The sequence below is a fragment of the Euprymna scolopes genome, chromosome 41 (genome assembly GCF_053919585.1).
Source record: "Euprymna scolopes isolate OS-2025 chromosome 41, ASM5391958v1, whole genome shotgun sequence".
Taxonomy (NCBI): Eukaryota; Metazoa; Mollusca; class Cephalopoda; order Sepiida; family Sepiolidae; genus Euprymna; species Euprymna scolopes.
In genome coordinates, this window is record NC_136522.1 from 5,809,234 (window position 1) to 5,827,769 (window position 18,536).

The 18,536-nt window shown below is 36.2% G+C and overlaps 1 protein-coding gene across 2 annotated transcripts in view; it reads right to left on the minus strand.

Annotated features, from left to right (window-relative positions):
• Positions 1–18,536, minus strand: part of LOC145266317 (advillin-like) — a 438,949-nt gene that overhangs the window by 172,491 nt on the left and 247,922 nt on the right. For both annotated transcript variants that reach the window (XM_080121877.1, XM_080121876.1), the window contains 2 exons: positions 14,207–14,278; positions 6,774–6,863 (listed from right to left, as the gene is read on the minus strand). In XM_080121877.1, the coding sequence (XP_079978003.1) occupies positions 6,774–6,863; positions 14,207–14,278 (162 nt within the window). The remainder of the gene's footprint in view (positions 1–6,773; positions 6,864–14,206; positions 14,279–18,536) is intronic.

Below are 18,536 nucleotides of genomic sequence, written 5' to 3' on the forward strand. Positions count from 1 at the left end.
GTCATCCACATACAGTACTGTGATACAACGAAACAGTACTGTATGTGGATGACAATATATATATATACATATATATATATATATATATATATATATATATACACTTGTGCCCGATATTATTCATACCCCCCCCTTGAAAATTGAGTTTATTAGGTGTAACTTTGTAAGAATTTATTGTTTACGTCCATATTGATACATATTCTTAATAAACCTCTTCTGATCATTTTCGTCATTTTAAAATCTCGGGATACTTGTAATAAAAGAAATATACAGCTATTTATAAAATCTGCAATGTTCAAAAATAATCATACCCCCTTATTTTTTCAGTATTAATCGAGTTTCTGACTGTTTGTTTCCTGTTTGATTCTTATTTTGAATGCTTTTATACAACCTTTGATTAATTTCATTTCGTTTTTTGCATTTTTCAGAAATTAAAATGATATCAACTGAAAACCAATAAAAGAATAAAAATTATTAGAATGGGGAAGAAAAAATAGCTTAGTAATGATCTTAGGACTAAAATTGTGAATTCACATAAGGATAGTTTAGGTTACAAGTCAATTTCCAAGAAATGTGAGGTCCCTACAGCAACAGTACAGAGCATCATCAAAAAATTCCAGAGCCACCACACAACAAGCAACTTGATTGGTAGAGGAAGGAAAAGGAAACTGTTTGCTAGAGCCACCAGGAATATTGTAAGAAGTGTTAATGCAAATTCAACCACCACTACTAAGGACATTTTAGAAAATCTGGAGTCTTCTGGCATAAAAATATCAAGGCAAACATTGCAAAGGACTCTGCATGAAAATGGTCTGAAAGGAAGAAGACCAAGAAGGACTCCATTGCACACCGGAAAACACCTTGCAGCACGTCTAAAGTTTGCTAGGACCCATGTGAACTCTCCAGAGTCCGTTTTCTCAAGTATTTTGTGGACTGACGAAACAAAAATTGAATTGTTTGGCCATATGGATGCTTCTTACGTTTGGAGGAAGAAAGGAGAAGCTTACAACTCAAAGAACACCATACCCACGGTGAAACATGGTGGTGGTAGCCTAATGTTTTGGGGCTCCTTTTCGGCTAGTGGCCCAGGTAGTTTGGTCAAGATAGATGGAACCATGAAGAAGGAGCAATATTTGGAGATACTCCAGAAAAACATTAGACAGGATGCGGAGACGCTCGATTTAGGACCAAACTGGGTCCTTCAACAGGATAATGATCCAAAACATACTGCCAAAATAGTCAAGAAATGGTTTGAGGATAATCAAATTAATGTTTTGGAATGGCCTAGCCAGAGTCCCGACCTGAACCCTATCGAAAACCTCTGGCACATATTGAAAACTGAGGTTAAAAAGCGGAAACCTAGAAATTTGAGGGATTTGGAGAACTACTGCATTGAAGAATGGTCAAAAATCAGTGTTGATGCTTGTAAAAACCTTGTTGATAAATATCCAAAACGGTTACAGGCAGTTATTAAGAATAAAGGGCATGCTATTGACTATTAGTAAGAGAGGTATGAATAATTTTGAACTAGTGCCATTATTGTTTTTCTTTGTATAATGTTTCAAACTTGCATAATTTATTTATTTGTTGAGTTTAAATTGAATGCTTATGCTTGATTTATTGTTTGAAATCCCTTTAATATTGTCTACCTTCTGGTTTGAGCAATATTCTTACAGAAATCTCAAAGATCCGAGGGGTATGAATAATATCGGGCACAAGTGTATATATATATATATTGTTATCCACATACAGTAGTTTCGTTGTATCACAACTCATCACGAGGTGCTTTCAATAAGTTTCCAGACATTTTTCGCATGCCACTTTTATTGACAGTACGCACATGAAACTCTAGTCCCCTTTGAAGTAATCTCCTCCGACTGCAATGCACTTGTTGTACTGTTCAAATAACGTCTAGGAGGCCCTATGGAAGTTCTCTTGCGTATATTATTGTCTTATTCATTTATCGTTCCTGATTTTTTTTTTCGCCATAAGCAAGGAATATTGCCACTTAAATATAAGAGGTTTCTATAATAGTGGTAAATTAACCGGCTCATTTGACATAATGAAAAGAGAGTTTGCTAATGGGTCGAGAGACCAGGGTTCCATCATCGGTCCAGTTATATCAAAGACTTTTTAAAAAATAGCACCTAATGACCCTCTGCTAAACACTCATAATTTCAAAAGGGGAGGCAAGGGTACATAGAGTAATCCCGGGGATGGAGTGCTACCCTTCCTTACACCTTGGCGTAGCAGTTAATAAAAAGGATGCCTTCAGGTCGCCATTGACTATAGTCGACTACTTACCTTATGTATGAGGCAACTTGTCTAACTACAACCACTGTCGATAATTTTCCTTTCTCCCTTTCTGTGACTAAAACTAAACGGAACGTCCATGGGGAAGATTTCATTTCTAGAACTGTGTGTGGAACACAGTATCGCAGGGCTGCTTTCCAGCTGACTACCACATATTCGTTTGCAAGTCTAATGTAAACAAGTTTTTAAAATTCCTCTTGCATAATCAAATTCTGCCACGTTATCTGTTCATCCACTTCTCACTCAACAACCCTAATCCTCGAGTGGCTCTTGGGTCTTGTTAAATTGTGACTCTTTTATAAAAAAAATATCTGGTGATGGAGTTGATAAGTAAGATATTTGTGTACACTACATTTAAATTTCTACATGTTGGTGCAGTAAAAAAATAACAGGTTGTATAAAGGGAATTCAAAAGTCACGAGGTTTGAGTAAAAGTTATTACATCATATTTCGACATCTGTGGGTCCTTTGCAGTGTAGGGGGTGAGATTATTTTTCTGATAATCTAAAACAAGGCATACAGGGCGCAGGGAGGGAATTCCAATGGTAAGCAGCGTAAGTAGAAAAGCTATTAGAGTTGAAAATTTTCCGGCATTTAGATACTTCTATGGTGAAGGGTGGGATTTTGCTGAACAATATTTGGAGGGATACGATTGAAAGAGAAAGAGATTCAACACGCAGCAAATAGAGAGAAACGTAGACACACTTATAAGCGAGGAGGAAAAAGATAGATACATAGATACATAGATACATAGATACATAGATAGATAGATATGCAACGTCCACGCTTGGAACCTACACGTTGTATACAGATAGCAGGGTAACAAAGACAAGGAAAGAATCTGACTCACGTTTCAGCTGAAACATACATTTATTTACAGGTACTTTCCAGAATGATGCCTTGTCTCTTGTTCAAAAGTACTCTCACACTCACATGTGCTTGACAAGACTTTGCCGTTTCGAATACATGGTACTCCCTTCCTGCCTGGCCGTATTCAATACACATCTTTTCCTGTCGCTCTCGTGCCACCTGTGTGACACATCTACCTCTGTCTTCTCCTATAACCTTTTTCTTTCCTCGCTGTGACATAACCTCGCACACAGCTCGGTCATTCACATACAGCTGCTACTGTATATGCGTCAGCGCTCTGTTATATGAAAACCATCACCTAAATAAGGTCAGGGTCCGAGTCATTACATGTCAACACTCGGGACCCACACGTTTTATGCAGACATTCGCAAGGAAACAAATACAAGGAAAGAAATCGGCTCACTTTTTATAGTTAAAATTTGTAACGAAGGCGTTACACTTGTCGCAGGGACGAACAAATAAAACAAGTACAAACGCATAAATAAAAATCTGGGTCAGCATTTTTTTTATTACCATTATAATTGTTTCGGCACAACTTTAAAAAGTCGCTCACGACCACATGTCCATTTTATAAGGCATCCGTTTCTCCTTCCTCAAACCGCACGCCGGTCACAACTGGCCCATTCTCGCTTATTTTCCTTGACGTCGACTGTCTTTCTATGCTGGCCATTTCTCGTCTGCGTCTTTACACGTCTGTTCTTCTTAACGCCGACTTTTTCTTTCGTTGCATTTTTTCGCCTTTTTCTTTCCTTCTTCTTCTCCCGCACACTTTCTAATTTGCATATGCGCGTTTTTCTGCTACGCTGACCATCCTTTTCTGCTGCTTATACCTTCCACGCGCACTTATACGCACTATGTTACTAATTAGCATACGTGGGTGAACAAGACATAGATAAAGGTATCAAGTCAGCAAGACCGGGGATCTGTATTCGAACGCCGGATAGGCAAGACGCATGTGCCGGTTGCTCCATGAAAGACTTTAACACGCCCTCTGCCGGATAATCTTCCAACTGCAGTACAACTGCACCTTTGTAAATATGTATTATCTTTTCGTCTTAATATATTTGTTTTACCTTTACTTTCTGCGTTCGTGTTGTTATTGATACAGACACAACAGTTACAAAACAACAGACATTTATTTATTGTACTTCCAGAATAACATCCTGTCTTCCTTCCTCTTCTCCCGCGCACTTCCTAATTTGCATATGCGCGTTTTTCTGCTACTGCTGCTGTTAATCTATTTGCACGCTGACCATCCTTTGCTGCTGCTGATACCTTCCATGTGCACTTATACGCATTATGTTACAAAACAACAGACATTTATTTACAGGTACTTCCAGAATAACATCCTGTCTCTTGTTCAAGAGTCTTCTCATACTCTAATGCACTTAACAAGATTCTGCCGTGACGAACGAACACGTGGTGCTCTGTCTTTGTCCAGACATGTTTAGGACACGCCTTTTCCTTGTCGCTCTCAAGCCACGTCTGTGACACTTCTATCTCCCCTCTCCTCTTCTCAGACATATTTTTTCTTTCTTTCTTTCCTGCTGTGACGTCACCTCGCACCGGCTTGGTCAGTTGCATAGTTGCTGCTGCTTTTACCATAAGCGCGACCGCGCTCTGTCACAAATAGATAGATAGATAGATAGATAGATAGATAGATAGAAGGATGTGTGGCACTATTTCTTTGTGCCACTGTTTCTAACACACTCTGCAGCATGGACCAGTAGTTATTTGGCCATGAGCGTAGAGATACAAAGAAATCCCTTCCCATAATTCCCTTGCTATCTTTCTGTCTCTTTCCTGCACGACCACCATGATGTGAGGACGCATAGTCTGTCTTCGTACACGGGGGGGGGACCCCCTCCCTCAACACTAGTTAGGGTAGGTTAGTTAGCTTCGAAAAGCCTATCATCCAGTTTTAATTGTAAAAATTAATTGTAAATTGTTTTTTTTTGTAATATATATTGTATCTCTAATGTAAAATAAAATAGTTAGTTATACCTTATGTATATTACAATTGTGTCGCGTGTCATTTTTCTTGTGTCTGCCATGAATGCCTTCATAAATGTCTGAAGTCGAAAGGCGGCCCTGAGGACAAAGAGATGAAGATTCCCACCAGAATGCCACCAGGGTGAAGAGATCATCTTGAGAAAAGAAAGGAGCCACACCCAGATCCAACATCTCAGGTATGATTTTCTTCTTGCTACACAGACTCTAATGACTGGCCCATCTTCATATCTTCATGAGACCGCTTTAAGACAATTACTATAACACGTCTGCCGGTCACACCTCAGGGACCGGCAGATAGTGGTATATGTATGCTGCCAATCATAGTTACGTAGATGAGTAAACTAAGTAATTAGTAAAGCGAGCTTTAGTCTCCCTCTCTCTCGTGTGAGTCAACTCTCTTTAGAAATACAACCTCATAAACTCTCAGCGAATGTCTCTGTATATATTTCTGAAAGAAAAGAAACGAAAGACGCATAATAGGGTAAGACTTATAAATCTCTACTTATATATAAAGGCACTTCGTCTGTGTGTGAGAAAGAAACAGAGAGTTCCCAATGAGCTCCGAAAAGGCTGGGATGATAATTTTATGAAATTTAACTCAAATATACTTTATGTGTCTAGGAGTATGCTTATGCAGGTTTTCTATTGGAATGCCTCTGATAAGTATCTAAAATCGTTAATTGATAATCGAAAAATCCGATTAAAAGAAGGAACAATTCGAGTCAACATCTTATAAAGCCTAACATCACAAGTGCATTTGAGAAGTTTTATCACCACACAAGCAGAAGGAGCCGAATTATAAACTTCGATAAGGCAGGGGCGCTTGCAAAATAAACGTTTCGGCTTAGAACACAACTGAACCATGATACTTGAATTTTTGCATTTAAGTTTTAATTCAAGCCATTATATAAAAATATTTTATTTAATAAACAGTAGTTTTTTTATAAGACAGTGGCGCATTAGAAATGAGTGTTTCTGTTTAGTGCACAACTGAAATATATTTGAATTTTGAATTTTAAACTTTAATTCAAGCCATTATATAAAAATAATTTCATAATATCAACAGTAAGTTCTCTACAGTGTAATGTAAATTATAATATATTATGTGAAGCTTCTCACCCCTCCCCCACCACCAGTGAACTGCAGTCGGTCCACAAAAGGAGCAGGCAATTAATCGATTTAATTGAAAAATGGGCAATTTTCGTGATTTCGATGACATTAAAAGTATGGGATGGAAAATTCATTCATCATTATTTGGTCCCGGGCAATGTCGGGCCTCTCTGCTAGTACGTTATGCATAGAGGACTTTGATTTGATTCATAGAAAATTTGGAGGAATAAACTGGTATCAAAGACTAAACATTAGTTATTGCAGAAGTTTTTAACTAAATGAAAAAATATTTGTTCTCGAAGTCTTTGCAAAATATTTGGCGGCATCACTTCAACAAGTCAACAATCATTAAAATAATTTGCTGTTATATAACACCTTTCCGCCACCCCAAAATGGAGAAGTTAATCCCTTGGAGGATTGCACTAACTCTTTTTACAAGTTAGTAATACATTCGTAAAATGACTTACTTGTTGGGCTCGCGTATTAACGTCAGTTGATCCCCGGATATGGAATAAGATATTTAGGTCCTCTGGTCCGTCTGAACTGCTGCCTGTACCCTATAATAATAATAATAATAATAATAAGAAGAAGAAGAAGAAGAAGAAGAAGAAGAAGAAGAAGAAGAAGAAGAAAAATAATAATAATGATGATAATAATAATAAAGATAATAATAATATTAAATAATAATAATAATAATAATAATGATAATAATAATAAATAATAATGATAATGATAATTATAATAATAATAACGATAATAATAATAATATTAAATAATAATAATAATAATGATAATAATAAATAATAATAGTAATTATAATAATAATGATAATAATTATAATGATAACAATAATAATAATAATAATAATAATAGTAATAATAAAAATAATAATAATAGTAATAATAGTAATAATAATAGAAATAATAGTAATAATAATAACAATAATAATAATAACAAAAGTATAATAATAATGATAATAATAATAGTAAAAAAAAATAATAATTATAATAACAATAATTATTTTAATAGTAATAATAATAATAAAATAATAACGATATTAATAATAATGATATAATAATAATATTAATAATAATAAAAATTATAGTATAATAATAACGCTAATAGTGCTAATAATAATAATAATAATAATAATAATAATAATAATATAACAAAAATAGAGAATCGACAAGAGCCAATTGTCGTGTCTTAATTTTTTTACTTGAGAGTCACCACTTATCAAGGCCCAAATGCCACTCGAGAATAATGGTTAATGAATGCAAAGTGGTATTATAGTAATCGTTAATGGCGTAAATTGGCGTAGATTTTATTATTTATTGGGATGGCCCAAGAGGAACTTGCTTTCATTGGATTTGGAGGCTACCATGTTGTATTTAACCGGGAAGCAGGTCAGTGGAACAATGTTCTACAGGCGCGCAGTTCTGGAAAATAAACTTTGTTCATGGAATCTGCGCACAGATAGAGTGTGGGGGAATCATATATAGTGGTTGTAGCTAGTCTGGTTTTTTTGTGTGTGAAAGTTTGGCAAGGTGGTGCCATAGATTGGAGCTTAAACGAGCACTTGCCATGAAAATAACGACAGAACAGAGACAGGTTCGCAACGTCTCTTCTGTGGGAAAGAGGTTGCAGGGAAGAGAAAAGAACATAACCTATTAAGTTTCGAACTCTATCAATGGTGGATTAGTGCGCGCCAAGCAGCTCCTGCCCAGACGTTGCAACAATACTCCATTTACCGTACATAATTAGTTAACCTTCCCTCCAGATAAAAAACAAAGGGGCTTGTTGACATGAGTTTGGAGCGAGGCGAGTCTTTGCGCTCGATTAACTTGATAAAACAGTTATTTGCATCAAAAGAAAAAAATGTTTCAATTGGTCGGCTCACCCACGATGGCGCTCCTGCCTGTATCATTTAGAGACACATTAATATTTGATATGCACCTTTGATTTGTGCAAACACAGGAGAAACATTAGCCAAGCCCTTGAGACAACGAAACATTATCCTACAGCGAACGTTGACCGACTGAATAGATTTTTTACTAAGAAATATTACTTTGATTTCAGTGTTTGATAAGAACGTGTTCGTTTATAGAACAGAATAACAGAATAATAGAATAATAGAATATGAGGGCAAATGTCATAAACAAGGGCGGGATAACTGAAAAATTGAATTATAACACGACGACACAATATTTACAACTCTCCAGCCGCGACAGGATGTGACACAAAGTCGCAAGGTGGAAAAATGGGTCAGTGCCCTAAGAGGAGGAGCAATCTGATTCTTCAAAACTAAGTCTGAGCAACCCCGTCGGCATTATCCTGCGAGGGCGCCTAAGACAACAAGCGATAAACTTGCTACTCCCAAAAGGCGGAAGGCAAGGGTTAGGAGGGTGGAATTCCTTATGTAATGTTTTGACCCTTTGGCTCTGATCATAGCGTAGTATCTGTGTTAACTGTAGTAGGCAGGGCCAAGGGTCAAAACATTATTATTTTTATTATTATTATTATTATTATTATTATTATTATTATTATTATTATTATTAATTGATTCGAGCGACGGCGGGTCGCTACATCGATTATTATGATTAGAAAAATAAACAATTAAATTGGGAAAAGGTGATTGACAACTGTAATAATAAACAGCTACAAAAAGAATGTGATTTCGGAAAATACGGGAAAACATAATTTTTGGCTTGGATAAACAAATGACTTGATTGGGGTTACATCAGCTGTTGATCTTAGACACGTGATGAGATGTAGATTTGGGGAGATTCTAGTCAGTCGTTAGCTGGACATCGGTAAACACTGTATGTTTTTCGAGATGAATAAACATGTTACATTAAATTAAAACACTAAAAAATTATCCAATTAGGTAGAAAAGTAACTTTGGTAACATTTATTTGTTATAGATTTGTTTTCTGACAATTTTACGAATCTATGTGTACAGTAATACAAACCCGGAAAAGCATGTCGTTATTGTTATGTAATGATTTAGATGTTGTGTCCTGCATTCCAAAGTTTTAGTAAAGTTATTCTTTAGTTCTTCTTATTCCCAGGTTGATTCTGACTTTGTTTTATAGCGCCTATGTTTGTGAAAAGGTAATATGCTATTACATTAGAAAATCGGCCCTCTTGCAGTTTAAGGAAACAGATATATGAAGAAGAAAATGGGACATAAGTCATGTTACACCGGGAGTAAGAATCCCACTTGATTTGACAGTGAAATTGGCGTCATCTGTATATCTATAAAAGTGAAAGTGTCTGTGTACATTTTCCTTCGCAATAATTCTGTCAATTTTCAGTCTACAGACTCGAAATTTGATTTACAGGGTACTGAGATTTGGGAAAATCGATGTGATCGGTTTTCGGCCAGAAATTTGGCTGTTAAGGGGGTCAAAGTTCAACGATTTGACCTTTGAGAACTCTACCAAACTCCTCCGACAATTTGGAGTATAAACACTTGCAATTTTAGATATAGGTTCCTTGGGCATGGATCTAACTTAATAACTCGATTTGAGCCCAAAACAATAAATTTAAGGGGTCATAATAGAGGTCAAATTTTTTAAAAGTTACCCCCCCCTTTTTTTCTCAACATACACCTCCAAACACCCGGACAATGCCGGGCTGAAATGCTAGTTTTATAAATTAAATGAACTATTGAAATCGACAATATTAGAAAGGAATATTGTTTTCATTAAATGATTTTTATTAAATACAAGATTTTTTGTAATGATTTTTAGCAGTTTAGATCTTTTTTATTGAATCACTCACGCGTAATTTTATAAATGACAAACAAATAAAGACAATCAGAAATGATAAAACGAAACGATATTCAAATTGAAAATAGTAGAAAACAAATTATTTTTACGTCAAGAGAATTCATATTGAAATGTTGATTTAATTTAAATTAAAAAAAAATACGCATCAAGCGCGCTTGAAAGCCAAATCACAACGTAATATTAGGAAAACAAACAAGGTTATTCTCACGTTGCCTACGCGTAGTTCAAACATTCCAAAATACAACCGCTGAGATACAACGCGCGGCTCTTTACAAACAGACTTCTTGCTCCAAATTTACAACATGGCAAGGAAGAAGAAAAGAAAAAAAAACAACATACTGAAGATGGAGTATACCTCTGAAATATATTTGTTATAAATTTCAAACAAGTAAAATATTATTGTCTATTTTCCGAATATTACGTTGTGATTTGCTTTCAAGCGCACTTGATTCATATTTTATTTTATTTAATTAAAATGTGTTTTGATGAATTCATAACACTTGTATCCCCCCGATATACATACTCCTGAGTGACCCGACAAGCAGAAAAATCCCGCCCCTTCGCTGTTGAGGTCTTTAGATGCTGAAAAGCCTTCTAATCCAATAGTTTCTTCCTTTGGACTATTGGACTTTCGAATTCCCTGTTAAACTCTCTCTCTCTCTCTCTCTCTCTCTCTCTCTCGCTCTCTCTCTCTCTCTCTCGCTCATACACACACACATGCACACACATACACACACATACATACATACATACACGCACATACACATACAGACACATATACACACATATACACAGACATACACACACATGCATATACACACACATACACACACGCACAAATACACACACACATATATACGCACATACACATACACACACATACACATGCACATATATACACCCACATATACAGTTCAAACAATTCAAAATACAATCGCCAGATACAACGCACGGCTCTTTACAAACAGACTTCTTTCTCCAACTTTACAGCATGGCAAGGAAGAAGAAAAGGAAATAAAAGAAACAAAACAACATACTGAAGATGGAGTCTATCTCTGAAATATATTTGTGATAAATTTCAAACAAGTAAAATATTTGTTTATTTTCCTAATATTACGTTGTGATTTGGCTTTCAAACGCACTTGATGCGTATTTTATTTTATTCATTTTTTTTTTACAAACAAAGCTAATTAGGACTGATAGTGTTCTCTGATACATAATAATATAATAATATAATAATATAATAATATAATAACATAATAACATAATAATATAATAATATAATAATATAATAACATAATAATATAATAACATAATAATATAATAATATAATAATATAATAATATAATAACATAATAATATAATAATATAATAATATAATAATATAATAACATAATAATATAATAATATAATAACATAATAATATAATAATATAATAATATAATAATATAATAACATAATAATATAATAATATAATAATATAATAATATAATAATATAATAATATAATAATATAATAATATAATAATATAATAATATAATAACATAATAATATAATAATATAATAATATAATAATATAATAATATAATAACATAATAATATAATAATATAATAACATAATAATATAATAATATAATAACATAATAATATAATAACATAATAATATAATAATATAATAATATAATAACATAATAATATAATAATATAATAATATAATAATATACGCAGAAATATCTCAGTCGGTCTCCTTATCCGCCACACCTGATCAGTAATTTGTTGTCGACTTCCTTGCATTTTCGATTTTTTAGAGATCTAATTTTTTTTTTAATTTTAAAATAAAGTAAAATGCTTCACTTTCAATATCCAATTGAATTGTGTTACTTTTAAAAAATCTTTTGCAATAATTATTTTTATACTAATGATTATTAATTATTGGTAATTAAATTATTTTACAATAATTTCAATTTTTAAATTCTATCAATATTTTATAGTAATGCCGTCAATTTCACTATCCAATCAAGTGGGATTCTTACTACCGGTGTAACACGACTTATATCCCATTTTCTTCCTCATATTTCTGTTTCCCTTGTTGCGGGACTAACGTGTGTGTCGATGTTAATCCCGAAAATTCAATAATAATAATAAGAGCAGTGATGATACTGGATGCTGATAGTAATGGTGATAAGATGGGGAGTTGAAACAAATGTAAGCAAAGATAACTGAGATGAATCGATAAATTATTTTTTAAAAATTTTGTTTTTTTTTAAGATTGTAAATGAAAGAAAAAAGAAGATAAGTTTTTCCTGAATGCAATTTGGACACCTCTGATAGAGAGAGAAAACCTTGAATAACAACATAGGTTTAACATTAACAAAAACCAACTAAGAATTGTCCTAGTGACATATGGCCGAGTGGTCCTAGACGCTGTATCAAAGTTTACAGTTACCCAAAGGTGCTGAGTTCAATCCTGAACGAAGGCAGTGAAAAAGTAACATTCAAAACAAAGAATCAGCAACTATGTCCCAAAACCTAGCTGGAGTCCGAACACCGTAATAATAGTAAAGGGTTGGGTTCGAGACTCCTAACAAACGGTTCCCCACTTCGATACAAAACACCTGACGAAGGCCGGAGGGCAAAACGGCTGAAACGTTGTGACAATAACAACCAAGATGAGGAAGTCAGTCCGACAATCTCAATCAATGAAGTTTCTCCTTGGTCGAAAGTCTCTTTCTGAGATAATTCAATGTTTTTTCCATGTAATAAAAACGACAGTTCCTCGACATGTGATGAAGTATAGAATTAATTGAATGTTCAAAAGGAAACAAGTAAGAGTTCTTGGTTAGAAATAACCAGTCTTTTTACAAAGAATTAAACCCACCGCTTACTTAGCGGGGAGTTAGAAAAGGGGAATAAAAAAAAGGTCCATTAGAGTTGCAAGCTCTTATCCACGTGGAGGAATTAATTGAGGGGCTCGCGCGTGTTTACCGTCCAAACGCGGACGGGTCGATGTTGATGTTTACGCCATGGTGTTCAAAGGTCGACCTCCTCGTTTTGGGCGATAGATGCCCTTTTATACTTGTCCGACCGGCTCCAGGGAGGTATTCAGAAAAAAATATTTTTTTAAAATTTGTTTTCCTTGTAATCTGATTGGATGAAAAGAATAACATTCTTATGACGTAAGATGCTTTAACTGACATCCGCACGAATAACTGAAATTTCGTTTAAGGACCACCGAATTTGCGTGGGTGGATAAAGAAAATGTACGCGCAGCTGAAACGATATTTATACATCCACGCGCGCACAACTGGGTTTTACTGTTTTTTATTCAATTTTCACCCCAAACAAGGCACAGTGCCACTTTGAAGCAGGGGGCTACTATTAGGGACTTAATTAGCGGGGTCATTATGAAGGGAGATGAGTAGAAAGATGTTTGTTAACATTACACTTGAACTTCTGCATATCATTGCAGTTGGGAAAGCAGAATCCCGGTAGGGAATTCCAAAGACCCGCAGTTCTGAGGAAGAAACTATTGGAGTAAAAGGCTTTCTTTCACCTAGGGATCTCTACTGTAAAGGGATGAGACTTAGTAGCTTGTCGGGTTTGTCGGGGGTAGTTACGTCGGGGAGGTACAAGTGTTTGCAGTTCATCAGAGCATTCACCATTAAAGTATTTGTAGAACAGGCAGAGGGATGCAACATCTCGTCGAGGGGACAGAGGCTGAAGCCTAGATGACAGTTCAGGACCTATCAGGTTGGCGACTCTCTTTTGAACCCTGTCCAGGATCGAGAGACAAGCAGCAGATGCACCAGCCCAGATGTGACAACAGTACTCCATATATGAGCGAATGGTTGCCTTATAGAGGTATAGGATACTGGCAGGCGTAAGTAGTTTTCTAGCACGGTAGAGGGAGCAAACCTTCCTTGCAGCAGCCTTGGCAATGCTCTCAATGTATCTATTCCAGTTCATATTCCCTGTAGCGCGCCATTATTTTATTTTGGAGTAGATTCGACGCGCGTGCGTCGGGACTACGACACCCTAAACTGCAAGAGGGCCAGAAAATCTCTGTTCCAATATCATTTTTAATTATTTTGTGGAATAGATCTTACCTTTAATACTATCAATTTTCCCTGGAAAATTCGCAGAAAATGTTCAGGTTCTTGTCCTTGGGTGACGCGGATCTATACAAAAAAAAAAAAAAAACAAACAAAAAAAGAAAACAATAAAAAACAATAAATACATATAAACATTGTTTCGGAAATAGCAAATCTATAAATGTATGTTCTAACGTAAAACTAGGATATTATTAAGAAGGAACATTATCCGAAACAACACCGGTATTAAGGCTTGAACATACATAAAAAATAATAATTACCGGTGTTATTAAACAGCATGTTCCTTTTTTTTTTTTTTTTTTTTTTTTTGATATTCAGAGTTTCCGTGAAAAAAAAAGCGGGGGGGGGGACGAAATCAATACATATATAAAGTTAAACATCGGGGATTATCGGGCGTCTTCGGAAACGACGTCGTTAAAACTTGGCAATGAGGAGAAAAAAAAGGGAACATAAAAAAAACTGTCTGAAAATGGCGGATATATATATATTTTAATATTCAGAGCTTCCGTGAAAAAAAATGGGACGAAATCGTTTCATATAAAAAGTAAAACATCGGGGATTATCGGGCGTCTTCGGAAACGACGGCGTTAAAACTTGGCAATGAGGAGAAAAAAAGGGAACATAAAAAAAAAACTGTCTGAAAATGGCGGATATATATATATATATATATATATATATATATATATATATATATATATATATATATATATATTAATTGAAAAACAAAATCTCTTGTATTATCTAATCTCGTAATCATTTTTTAAAAAAGAAAAACTTTTCATTTTGTAAAAAGGATACATATATTTCATGGGGCTGTGGTATCGAAGTACCGTTACAGTGTGACATAGCGCATATGAGCGAATGTGAGAAAAACAGCAGCAGCCTATGATAGCTGACTAGCGAAAATATTAGCAGTAGCAGCAGCAGATGTCTTAGCACATATGCAAATTAAACAAGTGTGCACGCGCTGACATCAAGGGAAGAAGAAAAAAAGGACAGCACGTGGTTTAGCAAAAGAAGCGATTGGACGTGTTTTGAATCGTGTGCAGCGAGAGAGAAAATGCGCTGTGTCATGGAAAAAGCGGAAAGGCGAGCAACAGCTAAGACATGTCCGACTTGTGATAATATTTTGAAACACAGTGAAGTATGTTGTGGGAACTTACTGGAATAAATGCTTTTTGTATTCACCTGAAAAAAAAATGCCAAGTCGCATTTTTTTTCCTTGATTGTTTGATCTTACGACGGTACCAGACAATGTGTGGGTCCGAATGATAGAAATGTAACGACATGGTTAAAGAGTAACAGCCACGTTATAACCCATTATGATGGGAATGCTTTCCTGGAGACTATAACGTGATCGCCTTCAAATCCAATGTCGGCAAATACACAAAAAAAAATAATTCTTATAATAATCCAATTGAGTTCATTCTATTCATCATCTTCAATCTTCTCATAATATTATTCATCATTTAACTGACAATCCATCCACATCATTGATCCTTATCCGCAAGTGACTTTTGACATTGATATGTGGTGACATTAGTAACGCACTCTCAAAATTGTGCAGGATACAATACACCCTGACCCCTAGGGATTTCAGGTCGGTGGTTAACACTGATTAGGTGTAATGTCCACCTACTTAAATTTATGTAGTTTAAATACGGTGGGCATGAGGTGCCGAAGTAAGGATGTTCGTATGCTGAGGGGCCACATAGATGTGGTTGCATTGCAGGAAACCCACTATGATTCGATTGACGATTTTTTTTTACATGGGAGTCACCACTCGATGATAAGGGTTATTGCGTGTACAGTAATCAATGGGATAGTATCGTAGTAATCGTTAGTAATGAAGATTTGATGAAGCGTCTTACTTAAGGGGGCGGTTCATCAGGAATTTGTTTATGTTGGACTTGAAGACATCCAAGTTGTAATCAGGTGGGAAACAGGCAAACAGAAGAGAGTTCCACAGGCGTGCACTTCTAAGAAAGAAGCTTTGTTCATGGAATCTACGTTTTTATTTAGGAACAAATAAAGAGTGGGAAAAATTATTGACAGTGGTTTCAACTAGACGGGTATTTTTCGTGAAAGATTGGTGAGGTGGACTAGAGATCGGAGCTCAGACGAGCACTTGCCATGGAAATAATAATGAAACGGATAAGCTCGCAACGTCTCTTCTGTGGGAGAGAGGTTGCAAGGAAGAGAAAAGGGCATACCCCACTAAGCTACGAAGTCTATTTTTGTACTCTGTCAAGGCAGGATAAGCTGCTCCTAGCAGCTCCTGTCCAGATGTGGCAACAGTGCTCCATCCTTGGACGCACTTGGCTTTTATATAGATAGAGAATTGCATCAGCAGTGAGATATCTACTGGAGCAGTAGAAGGATCCCACCATTTATCCAGCGGCCTTGGCAACAGATATGACGTACGAGTAAAGGTCAATCCCAGAAGCTTGTCAAAACATGGAGCCTCCCCAAGACGAGAGCCATCCATTTCAATTGATGCCAGATGAGAATCAGAGCGTTGATGATGTAAAGATAGAAGCTTGGTTTTACATGCATTAAAAGTAACCAGCCACCTCTTCCCTCGATTGTAACACGCGCTCAAGATCCGAGGAGAGAGAATCAGAGATAACTTTGTCATTTACAGCCCTTGATATGTTGTCATAGATGGTTGTGTCATCAGCATAAATGCCAATGAATGATTTAAGTATGTGTTTTAGGAGATCATTGATGCATATCAGGAAAGAGTTGGGCCCAGGATGGGCCCTGAGGGACTCCAGCATTAACACTTTGGGCTTCTGATTTCTGTCCATCAACTACTACTCTTATGAACCTATCAGAGAAAAATGATTTAATAATTGAGAAGAAATTTCCAGCTATACGGTGCTGGAAATCTTGTGAAGTAGGCCTTTATGCCATACCTTATCAAAGGCCTTTGATATGTCAAGAGCAATTGCCCTAGAAAGGAAGCCTTTGTCGAGAGATTCACTAATCCTTTAAGATATAACTGTAAGCACATCTGCTGTAGATTTAGCAGAACGGAAACCATATTGCATGTTACTAAGAAGGTTATTTCTGCTGAGGTGATTGACTACTTCTTTATTTAATATTGATTCCAGCAACTTACTCGTGATGCACAGGAGACGTATTGGTCCGTACTGAGAGAGAGATGGCCGATCACCTGAATTCTTAAATATAGGGCAAAATGATAAGGTTTTCCAGAGTGTTGGGAAGCAATTCTCCTAAAGATAACGGTTAAACAGTTCTGTAAGTATTACGCTGATCAGAATTATTTAGAGACGACATTTTTTTTTACACGGTGGTCACCACTTATCAAAGCCCGGAAGCCACTCAGGGATAAGGGTTATTGCAAGTACATTACGTTAGTGTGGAGATTTGATGAAGTGCTTACTTAAGGGGGCGGTTCATTAGGAATTTTTTAACGTTGGACTTGAAGACATCCAAGTTATAGTCAGGTGGGAAGCAGGCATACGGAACAGAGTTCCACAGGCGTGCAGTTCTAAGAAAGAAGCTTTGTTCATGGAATCTACGTTTTGATTTAGGCACAGATAAAGAGTGGGGAAAATTTTTCACGGTGGATTCAGCTAGACGGTGTTTTTCGTGAAAGATTGGCGAGGGGGGACCAGAGATTTGAGTTCAGACGAGCACCTGCCATGGAAATAACGATAAAACAAGGATAGGCTCACAATGTCTCTTCTGTGGGAAGCTACTCTGATTAATTTAGATCAGTCCAAGGCTTTCGATAGCGTCGACCATGGCTTCTTCGGATCTGATGCTTTTAATCCAGGCTTTCACAGATGGATCTCCATTTTGTATACTCGGCCAACGGCAGTTGTTGAGGTTAATCGGATGCGTTCAGAACTTTTCATTATCTCTCGGTTGGTACATCAAGGTTGTCTGCTGCTTCCCCTGCTTTACGTCCTCATGCTGGAACCCTTCCTGTGCAAATTTAGGATGGAACTGGACTGCCCTTGCATGGAATTGCTCTTCCTGGCAGTATGTGTGCCAAGGTGTCTTATGCTGATGATATGACAGTGTGCATCTCGAGCCTGATAGACCTTTACACCATCATAACGGAATTCAAGCAATACGAAAAGATTACAAGGGCCGTAGTCAACCTTAGCAAATCCAACGGCCTAAGGTTGGCTCCATGGAGGAGCACGGCTGTGTTACCAAGCCGTTTTAATTGGACTGATGGTCTGGTTTGGATCCTTGGTGTGTGGGTTGGACTGGGTCTCCAGTTGGATAAGAATTGATCGGAAGTACGAGCAAAGATCAAAGTATCTTTGAGGATTTGGCTGTGAAG